Source organism: Gymnogyps californianus, chromosome 7, assembly GCF_018139145.2.
Source record: "Gymnogyps californianus isolate 813 chromosome 7, ASM1813914v2, whole genome shotgun sequence".
Taxonomy (NCBI): Eukaryota; Metazoa; Chordata; class Aves; order Accipitriformes; family Cathartidae; genus Gymnogyps; species Gymnogyps californianus.
The window spans coordinates 26,222,210-26,237,464 of record NC_059477.1 but is presented as its reverse complement, the minus strand read 5'-3'; the positions used below and the strand labels follow the sequence as shown (position 1 = coordinate 26,237,464).

General features: G+C 52.4%; 1 protein-coding gene across 1 annotated transcript; it reads left to right on the top strand.

The window, feature by feature from the left end:
• Window positions 1-86: 86 nt before the first annotated feature.
• RETREG2 (reticulophagy regulator family member 2) lies at window positions 87-14,435 on the top strand. Its single transcript, XM_050899849.1, has 9 exons — window positions 87-361; window positions 2,751-2,857; window positions 7,634-7,664; window positions 8,442-8,577; window positions 9,928-10,012; window positions 10,792-10,929; window positions 11,271-11,365; window positions 12,323-12,458; window positions 13,216-14,435. Exons 1-9 carry the CDS (start codon window positions 144-146, stop codon window positions 13,944-13,946), a joined length of 1,677 nt encoding a protein of 558 aa, XP_050755806.1. The 5' UTR covers window positions 87-143; the 3' UTR covers window positions 13,947-14,435.
• The last annotated feature ends 820 nt before the right edge of the window (window positions 14,436-15,255 follow it).

Here is a 15,255-nt window from a genome sequence, read left to right as displayed (position 1 = left end):
TGGGCTGCGCATGCGCGCGGCGCCAGCGGCCGCCGGTCCCCCTCAGGCGGTGCCGCCCGCCCGGGCCGGTGCAGCGCTCGCCGCCCCCCCCGCCCCCCGCCCCGCCGGCGGTGACAGCGGCCCCTCCCTCACCCCCCGCAGCCATGGCGAGCGGCCGGGCCGAGGAGGCAGCGGCGGCGGCGGCGGCGGCCGAGGAGGAGGAGGAGGAGGCGGCAGCGGCGGCGGCGGCGCGGCTGGCGGCGGCGCTGCGGCAGCGGCTGCGGGGCTGGGAGGCGGCGCTGGCGGCGGCGCAGCGGCTGCTGGTGTGGGAGAGGCCGCTGCACAGCCTGGTCACCGCCGCCGCGCTCGGCGGGGCCCTCTGGTGAGCTGGGGCGGGGGTAGGCCGCGGGGCGGCCGGGCCGGCAGCGGGGCCTGCCCCGCCGAGGCCGCGCAGGCTGGGCGGGCGGCTCTGGCAGCAGCAGGGCGGCTGTCGGGGTGCTGCTTGTCCGGCCCTTGGTGGTGGCCTGTGGCCGCTTGTGAGCCTTCGGGGTCGGTGGCGATCCCCTCGGGGGTGCCTACAGTCTGCATTTCTGCAGCAAAGCTGAGGGCGGCTGCACCCCGTAATGCCGTGGGATGTGCTTGGCCAGGAGTAGCCGTGCTGTTTTCCTCCGACAAGCATGAACAGGCCCCTCCCTGAGGGGAGAAAGTGCCAAGAGCTCAGGCAGGATTTGCCCCGTGATAATAAAATGCAGCTGGGCCCAACTGGAGGCTCGCCCAGGCACGTTTCTGGTTAATTTTTGCATCCATACTTTATCGGTTCGCTTCACCCTGTAATCATGGTCGGTAAGCCCCGTCGCCTCCTGCAGCAGCAGGCTGCCGTGTGGCGTTTTATTTAAGCCCCTTCTGCTCGTTGATCTTTTTCTGGAGGGTGCTGATTTTTCACAAAGGCCAAGGCCGTTTGGGCATGAGCATATCCCCCCTGCCCTGCCTTCCCTTCTCCTCTGCCTCTCGGGCTGGGCAGCAGCACGAGGAGCCAGGAGCGTGAGTGGCAGAGCCCAGCTGTGGATGGGAATGAAAAACATCCTGTTTGTTTGTATAAACAGTGAGTCAGTTTTACTGGCAAAAACACTCTCAGCCAGCAGCTTTCCCAGCAGAAAAGGTCAAAACTGGCCAGGGAAAGAGTTAAACATTGGTTGCAGGAGAAATAGGAAGGGGTAGACTCTGAAGTCAGAGAAGGGGAACGTATGTGACCAAACAGCCTTTGAAGTTGCTCTGAGGAGGCCACTTACATTCTGCTCCCTCATCCATATGATTGTCAGAGGCGTACATGGTAGCCAGGTACTTAAATGGTTTTGGACTCCTCTGCCAGCTGGGAAGGTCTGAAAGCAGAGCTTTGAAGTTAGTGGGAGGGGCAGAGGCCTGCCAGGAGATGGCAGGGGTGGTAGACAATGATGGCTAAGGGACTATGTGTAAAAAGGTTGAGAAGAACAAAGAGTGCCCAGAATATGGGACGGCAGAGAGAGATTTAGATATCATGGAGGGGGAGGAATTATTTATGGTGCCATGGAGGATTCAGCCAGCATCCTTCAACTGCAATCCATAAATGAGGTGTAATAGGAGGAAGGTTTTCCAGAGCTGTCATGTTAAGCTGCAGAATTGTTGTCCCATGAGAAGGGATAAAAACGTTGTTGTTTAGCTCATTATAGGTCCTGTAAGCCCATGGAAAGTGTGTGGCTTTCATGCAGTGAGGCAGATCTCACTTCCAAGTCCTCTACCTCTGACTGTGGTTTGGTGGGAAGCACAGCCCTTCCCTGCGCTGCACGGCGAGATGCTCTCTGACTCCGATCATTGTTTGGTGCATTTGAGATTAGTTATTGGCAAATACTCGCTGAAGAGGAGCAAGGTAAAATAGTGGAGCAGCTCTTCCTTTCTGGAAAGGAGTGTTCATTAAAGGGGTGAGGGTGAATGCATTTCCCCGGCATTTGTTTCTGGAGTGACTTAAAAACAGCTCCTCTGAGCTGGAGGGAAGTGCTGATGCCCTTGCTTGGAGGAAAGGAGAAATGCAGACAGCCACTGGCTGGCACAAGCACCACCCTGGGACCTTTGCTGTGGAGGAGCGGGGAGATAAACTCTTTGATGGTGGGATTGTGCGACTATGTGTGAGTAGTATTGTGTGAGCTGGCATTTGGCTCAAGCCAATGTGTTGATGAGGGACATGAAAGGTTTTACGATAGAGTCAAGTGAGCAACTAAACCATTTAAGTGCTACGCTCTGATGAAATGGGGAGAGGTTTGTGATAAAAGAACGGGCATCTAGAAGCAGGTGCAGGATGTGTTTTGGTGCTACCTGCGGGTAATGCTGGACCTTGTGACGACAAATGGGATGACAAATAGGAAAAAGTTTTCAAAAAACAGGCTGATTCTCTACCAGTCTTCTGCTATAGCAATCTGTATTTATGTTATCTAGAGCCTCCACCTTGAGGATGCGGAGGGACTTGTACTCATAGAAGGGAGCATTAGCCTTGTTTTACAACCAAAGGAGGAGCTCAGGAGCAGGGGAGGAGAGCACTGGGAGTCTGGTGGTGGGCAAAGGCGCCATTTGAGAACGTGCTGTGGCGGGGGTGGGTGTCTGCAGAGTACAATGCTTGCTGCAGTGGCTGGTAGCAGTCGGATGTTTCTGCTCTGCCGTAGACTGAGCCATATCTGTTTGCTCATCAAGAGCAGTAACTTGCTGCCTTTTTCCTGCCTAACAATTTCTCGTTTGATTTCTAGGTTGTTTTCCTCCACCTCCCTGAGACCCCTCTTTCTCCTCAGCATGTCCCTTCTTGGCATCCTCTTGCTGGAGAGGTGGAAGCCCAGGTTCCTGTTTGATTTCTCAGGTATGTGATGAGTAGCACTGTAGCTAGTGACATGGTTCTAGTGTCACCAGCTGCTGGGCTATGGCCACAGCCGGTCCTTTCCTGGCTCTCTCACAGGTCATGTAAGCCCTGTTCCTACTGTAACTGCAGGCTTTGGTACTGGTGCTGCCTCTTGCCTATTTGTGTGGGCATGGGGAGAATTGCTCCCAATGCTGAGAAGTTCTGGGAGTAGCTCATTTTGAGAGTGACTAAGGGGGCCTAGCTAGCTTGTCAGGCAAGCTGGTGACAGGGATGATGCAGTGTTTCTGCTGTGTCCTGTCTCTCCTGCAAATGTGTGTCAAAAAGATCATTCCAGGTCTGAGCATATATGGCCAGCTAAGCTGGGGGAAGGAGACTGGGGGGCTTGAAGTGTATTGGTTTTAGTTAAGTGCAGCATGGGCTTATGCCCTGAAAGAGGCAGAGCAGATGAGAGCCACTTCTTGCGGCAGGTAGCAGAGTGGATGATGAGGTCTGACAGCAGGGACAGTTAGTGTATTGTAGCTGTACTGAACAGCATCTGGTCTCCAGCTAATCGGTGAGTCTGATCACTTGGCTTATCTTTCCCATTTATTGAAGGGTCTTTGCCAACATTAGCCACAAAAGCAACAAGAGGAATAACCTCATAATGATGATAAGTATGGATTGGCTGCTGTCTGCTTTGAGTGCCTCCTTCATTGGAATTTATTAAACGACTGGACCCAGACCTACCTACTGCATCTACTGCTGCTGTTCAAAGGCAGCTTGGGGCCCTCCATCCCTGCCCCCCTACTCTAGGGAAGGTTTCTGAATGAAAGCCCCTCTATATGTGTGTTTGTAAAGTGCCCTTTATTTGACCTAAAAGGGTACTGACTTAAAGGGTGCTTTCACAGAAGTCCTGATAAGATTAGATATGTTTCAGCTGTAGTCTTGAAACTGTTTGCTTTGTGTGGTTCAGGTAACTAGGCAGCCAAACTGGACTGGCCAATTTAATTTCCTGCTTATTCACATTGGATTTTTAAGGGAATAGTTTAAAGCCAACCCAAAACATCTCACTTGAAACATGTCCAGGAATGCAAAAGCCTGGTGTCCAATACAGAATGGTGTCATTGAGGCAGGTGGGGGTAGAATCGCTCCAGCAAGTACCAGGCCTGTAAAAGTTGTGTTATCACAGAAGAAGTAGGAAATCCATACTGAAATCAATTTATATGATGCAGAGCAGTGAGAAATAAAAAAGAAAAACAAACAAAACAACACACCAGGGGTTAGGCTCATCCTGTGCCATCAGCTCTGCAAGAAGTCAGTGCACATCCTCCTGAGCCACTCCTCGGTGGTGTTCTTCCCCATATTTCACTCCTTGCTGCTTTTCTGCTGCTGACAGCAAAGAACAGGGACACCTTTCTGATGTGCCTGGTTAGGTCACAGCCCTTATTTCGACATGGTCCACTGGACCGTGTTTCCTCAGCCTCCACAAGGAAGGAGCGGTGCTCTGTGTTCCGGTGGGGCCTCCTGTTGAATTGGCACTGCTGAATACTTAGGGGTTCTTGTGTGGCTCTCGCTTCCCGCTGAAGCAGAGCTGTAGCTTTGTGGCTTTCCTCCTCAGTGCTTCCTGTAAGCCTTTCCAGGAGCTTTTGGAAGTAGGTCAGTACCACACCTTCAAGAGTCGGCACGTATATACACAAACCGCAGCTTGTGACAGTTCTGTATGTCTCGGGTGACTGCTTATAACATCATTTCTGAAGGAATGCTAAAACCTCAGCATGTGCAGTTACTCACACACTGTGATCAGGGGCACGGTAACAGCAGCAAGATGCACAACCTTGTTAGGTCCTGTCAGAAGGGACTGCATATTTTCAGCTCCCACGCAGGGTATTTTCTCCATATGTAACCACCTCTACATGGGATTCCACTTAAATATTCTTTAAGGACTTAGGAAGCACCTTCACTTTCTCCTGAAATGGGTATCAAGTAGGGATGTTTTCTGTACCGTTGTTTGGCAGCTGTGTTTTGGTCAGCGTAGGAGAGTATAGCATGGAAGAGCTTTAGCAAAGCCTGCATTGCAATTGACTGCTGGTACTCCTTAAAAAGGGCCCCTGCTTTCTAGCTAAAGTTTACACACAGATGAAGAATGCCTCTTGAGGAAGCGTTGAAAACCTGTAAGAGCCAAGGAATCCATCAGCAATAATTTGTCAGTACCAACATGTAACCTAAACTCTTGTGTGGCTGACTGGTCTCCCAGAAGAGTCTGGTGTATATCAAGTGGTTTGTATTAATCCACAATCCGTTGTGAAATGCCGACAGCAACATTTCAGCTGGTTATTGATGGTCTGAGGCCAGCTGTGGGTGTCCTGCTTGCTGGTTTAGTTGTACCGGTGCTAGACAGTATTGCAGCACAGGTTGGAGTTAAGCCTTACCTAAGTGAACGTGTCCTGTCAGAAATCCTCCAGGTTTTTTGTGGTTGGGCTGTTCCTCCAACTGGTGTAAGACTCCAGTGCTTTGGGATGGACAGCAGGCAGACTGCTCTACTACAGGAAGCAAGATACTGTTGATTTTAAGGACAGCTTGTGTTTTGCCAGATAGTCAAAATCACGTGAACACTCTGCAGCCTGCTGAGATGTTCTGCAGCTCCCCAAAGTGTCTCTGAAACCTTCAGAAGCAACTGAGGAGAATTGTTTCACTCCCTCTGCTGGCATATTTTGGATGGCTTGGATTACTGCAGCCAGTCAGAGAGGAGTGGGATTCCTGTGCCATCCCGCTTGCTGTTGCTGGCACATCTGTCCAGCAGAGTACGGTGAGCATCCCAGCACCTCGTTTGGTAGCTGGTACAACCAGTATAGCCAGTCGTCACAGATGGGCCAGTGCCAAATGTAATTTGTTTGGTGATTTAGTGCAGGTAGTAGATGAGGCTTTGAGATATCGCTGGATTTCTGCGTGCTGCGATTAAGCAGCTTTAGATTCCTGAGCACAATAACAAAATACAGCAACGGTGGTTGCGCGAGAGAAGCAGCCGCCCCGTGGGGGTGGAGCTGTGTCCATAATATTCACTTCACACCCCGAGATCCCTTTGTGAGCAGTGCTTGCCAGCTGCCCCAGCCGCCGTGCCCAGCAGTCGTGGGCAGAGGAGCGAATGGGCAGCCCAGTCTGAGAGCAGTTGACTCTTCTTGTCAGGCTTGATTACTGGAAATCTGGGTCACGCTCTCAAAGAATCGCCTCCTCCCCTGGGCGGATGGCCTCCCGCTCCACTGCACTGTGCGAGCTGGCTGGTGCAGTGCCTGCAGCGGTAGGAGGGGTCTGACATACTTGGCCCAATGTCCTGTGTCGTGGGAGAATGGTGGCAAGGCTGCTACAAGCAGTTGCTCTCTTCTGTGGCTTGAACTGGAGTCTGGAGTCTCACTGGGTGTTGGCAGTGACGGATGTTCACCTCTTCTGTGCATTTCCCTGGGCGAGTCGTTGCTGCTCTTGGGCTTTGCATCTGGCTGATGACTCCAGGGAAGATTCAAATCCCTTTTTGCTCATGTTGCATTTTTCAGCCCATTTCTGACAATTAGCCTGGACTTTGAACTGAAACTCTCTTCCTTTATTTCAGTCCTGTTTATGTGGTGACATGCAGTGTCGGGGATAGGGTCCCACTGATTTTTAGAACCTCTTGGACCAAGTTTGCTGTTGGCCAGACAGCATCAAAGATGTATCTGTCCCTGCCAGCTTTAGAACATTAGGCTGACTGGTAGGAGGGTAGACCTTGAGGGGCCTTCACAGCATGATCAGGGCCTTGTTAAACACAGGAGACTTATAAAGACTATGTTGCTGCAAGAGCTTTGGATGAGCCATGTACATCCTCAGACACTAGTCAGCTAGCCAGGACACCCAAATCCGTGGGCAGCCAGGCTAATGAGTTCCAATTGTCATAGAAATATTTGGGGTTTTTTCCTCTATATATCTAAAGGCAGAGCATAATCATACGTGACCTTTGCCATTGAAACACTGCTCCTCCCTTCAGTACTGCATGGAGTAAGTCCCTGTTTGATCATCACTGGGTTGGGTGCAGAGAAGAATGGGAGAAGCTTTCCCTTGCTCTTATCCAGACTGCCAGACCTTAGGAGTCTAGTTACATCTGTGCCTGGCACAAAGGGCTGTCAAGGGACATAAAAGAGCCCTAAGATTAGATAATTATACACAAGACTGCTATTTGTTACTTAATTCCATGGGAAAGGATAGAGACGGCAGGGAGATCTCTGGCATTTGTACACAGCATCCTGCCAGGGACTGTGGTCTGGGCTGGTCAGTGGGAAACGCAGCTCAGACCTGCTAGTGCCATGTTGAGCTCCGAGGTGGGAGCTGAAGCTTTGCCCGGCTCAGGAACCGTGCTGGCAGCCCTCTGTGAACGACAAGGGCTAGGCAGCTGCCCTGGGGATGGCACTGCCCAGACGTGTGGGACGCTGGGGCAAGCTGTGCGATCCCTGCAGTGGAGAGCTCACGTGCTAGTGGCAGGGTGCACCTCGGATATGAGTGTTATGCCACGTATTTGTCAACGCAGGTTGCGAGGTATGCTGGGGCACTCTGAGACCAGTGCTCTGGCTGCTCTGAGTCTCCAGGCATGCTTCACTGAAGCCTGCGCAGCTCCGACTCCAAGCCAGTGATTCCTGCTTGCACGAGAACATGAAGAAGGTCCCCAGGGTGCATCCCTAGCTAAGGATGATACATCTCCAGCTCTGCTCTGTTCAAGTGGTAAAAATGTTGGGTTGTATTTTTCACTTGGCTGACTAATCTGTGTTCTCTCCACAGCACAGCCATCGGAGGAGCCAGGAGGGGAGAGGTAAGCTCGCTGATGTGTTCCTTGGTGAGAGGGGAGAGTGGGGAAGCCTTAATTTAGTGTGGTGATCTCACCTGCCCTTTTTGCTGTTGTCGATAGACTGCCTGGCTCCTGCTGTGAAACATTGGTAGCGGTTTCTCCTGCACCGGGAGCTGCTTATCAGCTCAAGAGCCACAGTTTGAGACTCTGGGGAAAGCTAGTGTTCTTTCAGTAGCAATAAAGCTCAAGTGCTTCTGATGTTAGGAACTCTTGGGTTTCTTCCCTGGATCTGTCCTGGACTATTTTAAGAATCCTCCAGAGAGAAGAAAATCCCCAAGACTGACTTTTGCAGGCCATACGTGTTGTCTGTGGTGGCATAGCTTGCATCCTGTGCTTGGCCATGGTTATAGGTCTGAGCACCACACTCTGGGTACTTCAGACTTGGTGCCAGAGGAGGCCACATAACTGGTTCCACCTCCAGCGCTTCTGTCTGCGTGGCTTTGAGTAAACCGCTTTGCATATTGGGCCTGTGGCACGAGGATGCTGTGGCATGGTGTCTGCTGCTGCTGCTTGGCTCAGGTGTCTCTTGTCTCTCTTTCTGATCAAAGGAAAAAAGTATCTCCAAATCGAGCGTCTTCCATAGTTCAGTTGAAGATGCAGTCAGTATTGTCAAGCCTTTGGTAGGGATCTCTGCATCTCTGCTTCCCAGTGCAGCTGTTCCCCACCCCCTGCCTCTCCCCTCTCTGCGCGACAAAACAGACCGTATTCAAAGATTGTCTTCTTGCTCTTGTCTGTCTCTAGTGAGGGGGTGACTTCAGGGGCACAACCTCACCTGCTCAGTGTCCCTGAGCTGTGCCACTGTCTGGCAGAGAGCTGGGTCACCTTCAGGCTGTACCTGCAGGAACTGCTACAGTACAAGAGGCAAAATCCTGCCAAGGTAAGCTGGAGATACCTACTCTTCTGTGCAGGGGCTTTTCTTTCCATTACTAGTGGCCTAGGAGATGGAAGAATGTAAAATCAATATTTTTACAATTGCTGTCCCTGTTTAACATTTGCTGTTCATTCCTTTCAGACTCTATGCCATGAGAAGCTTAAATAATGAGTAATTGGCTTCCAGTATTTGTAAACTGGAGCTGAACTTAACCCCTTCTGTGAATGGCTAGCTATACTTAGTTTTATTTCTTAGCGTGCAAAGGAAGCTCTTAGATTGGGAGTGGGGAGAAAAAAGGGGAGCCTACAGTCTCTGCCCCTTTCACAGGCTCCATTCTTAAGCTGGTCCTACCTATTTTGCTAGCCAAGATTGTAGCTACCAAGTCCAAATGCAGCGGTGTTTCTGAGTGCATGGAAACTTGTCATTAACCATGTTCTGATGGCTGTGACGTGTGTTGTTTGGAAAGGGTTTGTAGACAGGATTTGCCTTACCATCACAAAAAATAGGACAGACCAGCCACTGGGATTGTATCAGGCTTGCTGGGGTTCAGTGTGCCAAAAGGAGTAGGTTTCTATCACTGCTGATTACTCCTCTTCTGTTAAAACGCTGTCCCAACTACAGGGAGTAGAGACCAGGACCAAGATGCCTATAAAGCGTGAATTCATTGGGAGCAAAGCCCTTAGAGGGCCCTAGCTTTCATAGACCCTTTCCATTACGAATGAAACTCTTCCTTGCTGGATTTAGTTGATATCTGAACCCATGCCCTGGCTTGCACGGTGTCTGTTCTGACTTCTCCCCCTCCCCAGGAGAAGGCAGGACAAGCCGTCAGGGCTGCACCATTATACTTCCACTTTTTTCCAGAGGAGGAAGGTCCTGGTCTGGTGGGAGCGTGGGTTCTGCTAATGCTTCTGCCAGCTGGTTTATGGCGTGGCAGTGGCACAGCATCTGGTGACTCTGTAAGAGCTTCCTGTCTCTGTCGGGACAGTACGGGCTTCTCTTAAAGTGCTGAGCGCTGCAGGAGAGATGTACTCTAAAATGGCAATTTGCAATATCCCATCCTAGCCTCAAGGAACATAATTTACTTCATAAAGAACTGTCCAATAAAGTTTTGATTCGTTTTATTGGGGTGTTGGGTTACCTTGGCCTTCCTGCGTTTGAACTTCTAATGCTTACAGCTTAACCCAACCAAGCTGTCTGAGTTGTGATTGTCAGCATCTGAATGTACTCAGTGCAAAGCTGGTGTACTGACTTTGTTAGGAGCATCCCTCGTTTTGCTCTAACTGGGTTTCCTGCACTGGTTGCATAGATGTATCTCTGCCTCTTGTCACTTCTGTTTGTTCCTCTCTCTTCCTTCAGTTCTGCATGAGTGTCTGTTCAGGCTGCCTGATTCTGGCTGTAGTTGGACACTATGTTCCAGGCATAATGATCTCCTACATCATTTGTGAGTATAAGCAGCTCTCTTGTCTGACTTAAGCTGAAACACGACCTAACTTTGCTGTTGATACGCTGGTAGAAGCATATTTGTTTTCTTGAGGCGATCTGTGCTAGATGATGAATCAATCCAGGCAATGTGCTCCACGAAGTCTCTTGCTTTAAGTGCGTGCATGCAGTACAACTGCAAAGTCAGGAGAGGGAGCCGTCGCTAAAACATTGCTTTCCTCTTCTACCCGCGGCTGGGGCTGTGCTGGTGAGGCTGCTGGGAAGCAGAAAGCTGCAGTCTCTCAGTTTCTAGAATGGGCAAATCCATATCGAGAGAGTTGTTAAAGAAGCTGCATGTTTAGTAAGTAAGACCTTTTTCACTGCATCGTGAGTCCCTGCTAACTCCGAAGACTGTTCGGGTGGTCTGCTGCTAGCGCATCTACATGTGAGCTCTATGCTGCTACCCTTATAAAAGTTTTGGTGATCTTCAGTTTTAATAACCTCATTTCAGAGCCTCTGTTGCATGTTGGGGCTGGGATGCAGTGGCTGAAGAGGAGGGCTTATGCTTCATCTTAACATAAATCTGTATCCTAACAGAGATCTGTTAGGAAAACCTGGTTAATCAAGCAGCTTTGGAATGAGTAAGCATAGCCATGGATGAGGATTTTAGGCAGAGTCAGATGGGAAAGCAAATGCCATTCAACTGTGCTTCCCTTGATGCAGACTTTCTTGCTGGTGCCCCGTGAAGGGCAGGGTTGTGCTTGGTCTGTCTCTCACACTCCCCGCATCCCGTGTCCGCAGTGCTCAGCATTCTGCTCTGGCCTCTGGTGGTCTACCATGAGCTGATCCAGAGGATGTACACGCGTTTGGAGCCTGTCCTGATGAAACTGGACTACAGTATGAAGGCAGAGACACTGCACCACAAGCATGAGAAGAAGAGTAAGGACCCACCTTCTCTCTAACTTTTTCTGGTGCTGTACTCCCAGGGTGGAGCCCTAGCAAAGGGACAATGGGAGAGCACGTCTGCCAACAGTGTGTGGTGAAAGGCTGCAGCGGAGCAGGGGGAAACAGACTGAAACTGGAGGGTTATGGGGAGAGCAACTGGGCAGGTGATCCTGGGGACAGCAAATGAGAGCAACAGATTACAGTTATCTCTGAGAACCCTGGGCTTCTGGGAAACCTGTGCAGTTTCACAGCGTAGGAGAAGTAGTGGGAAAGTGACGTATAAAGGCATAAAATCCCTTCAGTCTCATGTAAAGCCTTTCATCTCTTTCTCCTAGAGCGACAAGGGAAGAGTGAGCCTGCAGCAGGTGATGAGCCAACAGCAGAGACGGAGAGTGAGAGCGAGGCAGAGCTGTCAGGCTTCTCCCCAGTGGTAAGAGCACAAAGAGCTGTGCCGGAACCAGTCCCTCCTGTCTGGTCTGTAGCAGCTTGAGAGCCAAGGGGTGGTCTGAGTACAGCTGCATTGATAACAAACAGCAGAGCAACAAGTCACTTCTTTGCAGAATCCCAAGGGGAGAAGGGTATTTGTTTGATGAAGGCCACTGTCTCCAGTCTGGGTATTGAGAATTCAGTGCCACAGGGCTGGTGATGCAGTAGCAGGACAGGGCGAGCCGTGCTCCAGCCTCCTGCTGACCTGTGGAATTGCTTTGGTGGTTATGCTTCATGCTCAGAGAACGTGAGTGTCTCCTCCTAAAGAAATCAACTCTCCTGGTGTAAGGTGCAGAGGCTCCTTACCACTGCAAGAGAGAGATGAGCAACACTAGTGTCTCTTACACAGTTTCCTGCTCTCAGTCAGACTGGCTGTGACCTTTCTGTACCTGCACCACAGAAACAGACCAAGTGTCTTCCTTTACAGGAGGTCTGGGCATATAGCTCAGCTGTGAGGTGGGAAGCTTCAGCTTCCAAAGGAATGCAGATACTTGAACCGCTGCTACTTGTGGAAGGCTTCATTGGGCCCAGCATGAATGCAAAAGGGAAGGGGTGTTCTGCTCCTTGGTGATCTTGGGAGAGGAAGAAGGATCAAAGCCTTCTGAGACTCCTACAGGCTGATCCCATCTTGTGCTGGCTCTTTTGGGTTCTTCATTGAGAGCAGGCAAAGCTTCAGGCGGTGAATTATTGCAGGAAAGCCAGTGAGCTGAGACTGTCCTTCCCTGGCAGTGCAATGAGCACTTTGCCCAGCCCCCTCCTGCTTTCATACTGTCCCTGTGCAGCATACTGTCCCTCCAGCAAGGACTTCTGCCTGGAAGCTCTGGTTTGTGTGGAGGTGCCTGTAGGCAGCGCTGGTAGTCAGACACCCAGGAATTTGTCCCTCTGCCTTCATCCCATGCAGGTGGATGTGAAGAAGACTGCCCTGGCACTGTCAATCACAGATTCTGAGCTCTCTGATGAGGAGGCTTCCATCCTGGAGAGTGGGGGCTTTTCTGTCTCAAGGGCTACCACCCCACAGCTGACGGACGTTTCTGAAGGTACGTGATGGGACACCTTGCCGCCTTCCTTACCCTGGGTGTTCTGGCCCAGAACAACTGGCCTTCCGAATGGGAGGACAGGGAGAGAACCCAGCTATCTGCAGGGGGAAGAACATTGAAAGGAGGAAGCAGTAATAGCAGCGCAGCATGCCCTGGCTTTGTGGCTGATCATGAGCTGGTCCTGAGTGAACATCTGCCTCATTACTGCCCCACAAAGCAATGCCCTCTCGTGACTCCAGCAAGGGAGCAAGGCCAGCCACAAAGTCCCGCAGAAATAATTGCATAGTATAGTCACACACCCATATATGATGCTGGGTGAAACAGGTCGGACACCCCACTCTGTCAGACTTAAAAGCTCAGAAAAAGACTGGTTAGAGGTGAGGCACGTGAAGGTAACCACTCGGATGTGGTCATTTGAGTGTCTGGGGAGGAACAGGCAGGTGACGTGCTGTTAAGCACAATTTCCCTGACCCTGTGGGTTTTAGTGGAGGGCTCTAGATGCAGAGAGCGTGAGCTGGAGAAGGAAGTCCTCTCTGAGCACAGAGCACATAGAACAGGATGAGAAAAGGGACGCTCCGCGTGAGTCGTGCCACTGGGAGAAGGGAGTAACTGCAGAGCCCTTCCTGCTGTGCTCCCGGAGCTGGGAGGATGCCCAAAGGTGAGCCCTGGTGTGTCAGCTGAGGGGAGGTGGGTGGGAGGTGTCAGTACCCTGGGTTGAGGTGAGGGGAACCTGCGCCTTAATGCTGGTGCCTTTCAGACCTAGATCAGCAGAGCCTGCACAGCGAGCCGGAGGAGTCGTTTTCCAAGGACCTGGCAGAGTTTCCCTCCGTGGAAGAATATCATTCCAGAGACCTGGGACCACAGAGCGATGAAGACACGTTTGGTGTGCCTCTGGGTCCTGAGCTTGCCCACGCTGCCCGTGAGCTGGACTCAGCAGAGAAGGAGGCCGCAGACTCTGACCTCTCCATCCTTCGCCTAGCGTCTCCTCTCCATTTTGTAAATACGCACTTCAATGGGAGCGGGCAAGCGGCAGGAGGCAACGCAGAGCCAAAGACTGTCCCTGCCCCGGGCCTGGGCATCTGCATTGACACACTGAGCGAGGAGATCGTCACCACTGCCATTACCACGGCGGTGCAGAACACCCTCTCTGCCCTGCTGCGGTCCTCGGAGGCCAGCGAGGGGCCCTCCCTCTCCGAGTTCCTCCCCACCGAGCCCGAAGAGAAACTGAGCTTCCAAGCACAGCTGTCAGAGAGCGAAGTGGTGGAGACAGAGACAGCAGCTTCACCGGAGGATGAGGAGGAAGCAGATGACTTTGAGCTACTGGATCAGGGGGAGCTGGAGCAAATGGATGTAGAGCTGGGGCTCGGAGAGGAGCAGGAGGCACAAGAGTCTCCTGCCGCTCCGGCTCCCCCCTCTCCCACGCTTGCTGAGCTGCCAAAGCAAAGAGATGAGGAGGAGGCAGTGATGACAGCAGCATCTATGTCGTAGGTCTTCTTCATGCACCCCCTTTTCCTCCGTCGTCACTGGAAAGAAGGAAGAACTCACACGGTGAACGTGCAGTGGGTTTTTAGATGTTTGTGTTGACTGGGATGGAAATGCGTCAGTGTTACTGTGCTGTGTCTGGAATAACGAATCCTTTCCATCCTTCTAGAGCCCGGCCTTCGCTGGCTGAGCGGAAGACGCCCCTGCCCTGCGGCTGGGGAGGAGCCGGCTCCTAGAAGCCTTACGCCACAATCGAAACACCAACCCCGGCAAACGCTTCCTAGTAATGGTGCAGTATTTTGGTCTGTCTTCTGTTTGTCTTTCGTTTTGCACGCAGAGTACCGAGCTAGCTGTAGCTGCTGCTAATACCCACATCCCCAGTAGGACATATGCAATCTTATTTTATTGGGTTTTTAAATGGCTAAAAGTGTAAATAATTTTAACTTTCATTGGTTTCGTTTGGGGGGAGGGATGGGGTGCACAGTCAAACGTGGCTCTCAGGGGCTAGCGGAGGGAAAGGGGTCTTTGGAGGGGAGGGTGGTGGTAAGGGGACAAAAGCAGACGGGCGCTGTGCAGCGAAGAGACCCCTTCTGCGAACCGTTGCCATCTTTCACGTCGCTGCTGGAACAGGGTGTCGGGCGATCCCTGGTTTTTGCCTGTCTGATTTGAGTTCTGCTACTGGGTGGCTGTGGAGTTTTTTGCAATCAATGAAATTCGCTCCTGGCCCTGTTCGGTACTCCAGTTTCTTCCTGCCGTGGCCTCTCCCGGGCATCGCTCGCCGTCCGCACCGCTGACCCTGCTGGCACCCCTTCCCTCCGCACCCCTTCCGTGCACAGTCGGGCATGGTAGCGTGGCACCTGAAGACTTTGCAGTGGCTTGAAGAGAGCCAGGAGCTCAGTTACACAGCAGAGGATCCCTGTTTTGTGTCTCTTTTGGGGCTGGGGAGGGAGGGGTGGGCTGGGGCAGGGGAGGGCACGGGAGGAGAAGGATGGAGGGAAACTCCCTGAGTTTAAGCTGTCCTGTTTGGGCAGTCTCACCCCTTGCTGGCGGGGCGGGGGCAGGATGGCTCCGGTGCTTTCCCCCGCCTGCCGCTGGCCCTCCTGGGCTCTTCCCCTTGCCCTAAGCCTTCCCCGGCCCGTCGGTGTAGGTCTCCGTGGAGCTGGCCGGGAGGAAGCGCCTCCCGCGGGGCCGTCCCCCAGGCTGCCAGCGGCCGCTCCCGGAGCAGGGGGAGCGCGGTGCCCGCGGCGGGAGGGGGGGAGCCGGGCAGGCCGCGCACGGAGCCGCGGGGCGGGGCGAGGTCCGCCTAGGGGGCGGG

Bases quoted from the DNA above. Each gene is read 5' to 3' on its own strand.
- RETREG2 (XM_050899849.1), top strand. From the start codon at position 144: ATGGCGAGCGGCCGGGCCGAGGAGGCAGCGGCGGCGGCGGCGGCGGCC. The intron at 8,578-9,927 runs GTAAGCTGGAGA...CTCTTCCTTCAG, and splicing joins AGAGGCAAAATCCTGCCAAG to TTCTGCATGAGTGTCTGTTC. The intron at 11,366-12,322 runs GTAAGAGCACAA...CATCCCATGCAG, and splicing joins TGTCAGGCTTCTCCCCAGTG to GTGGATGTGAAGAAGACTGC.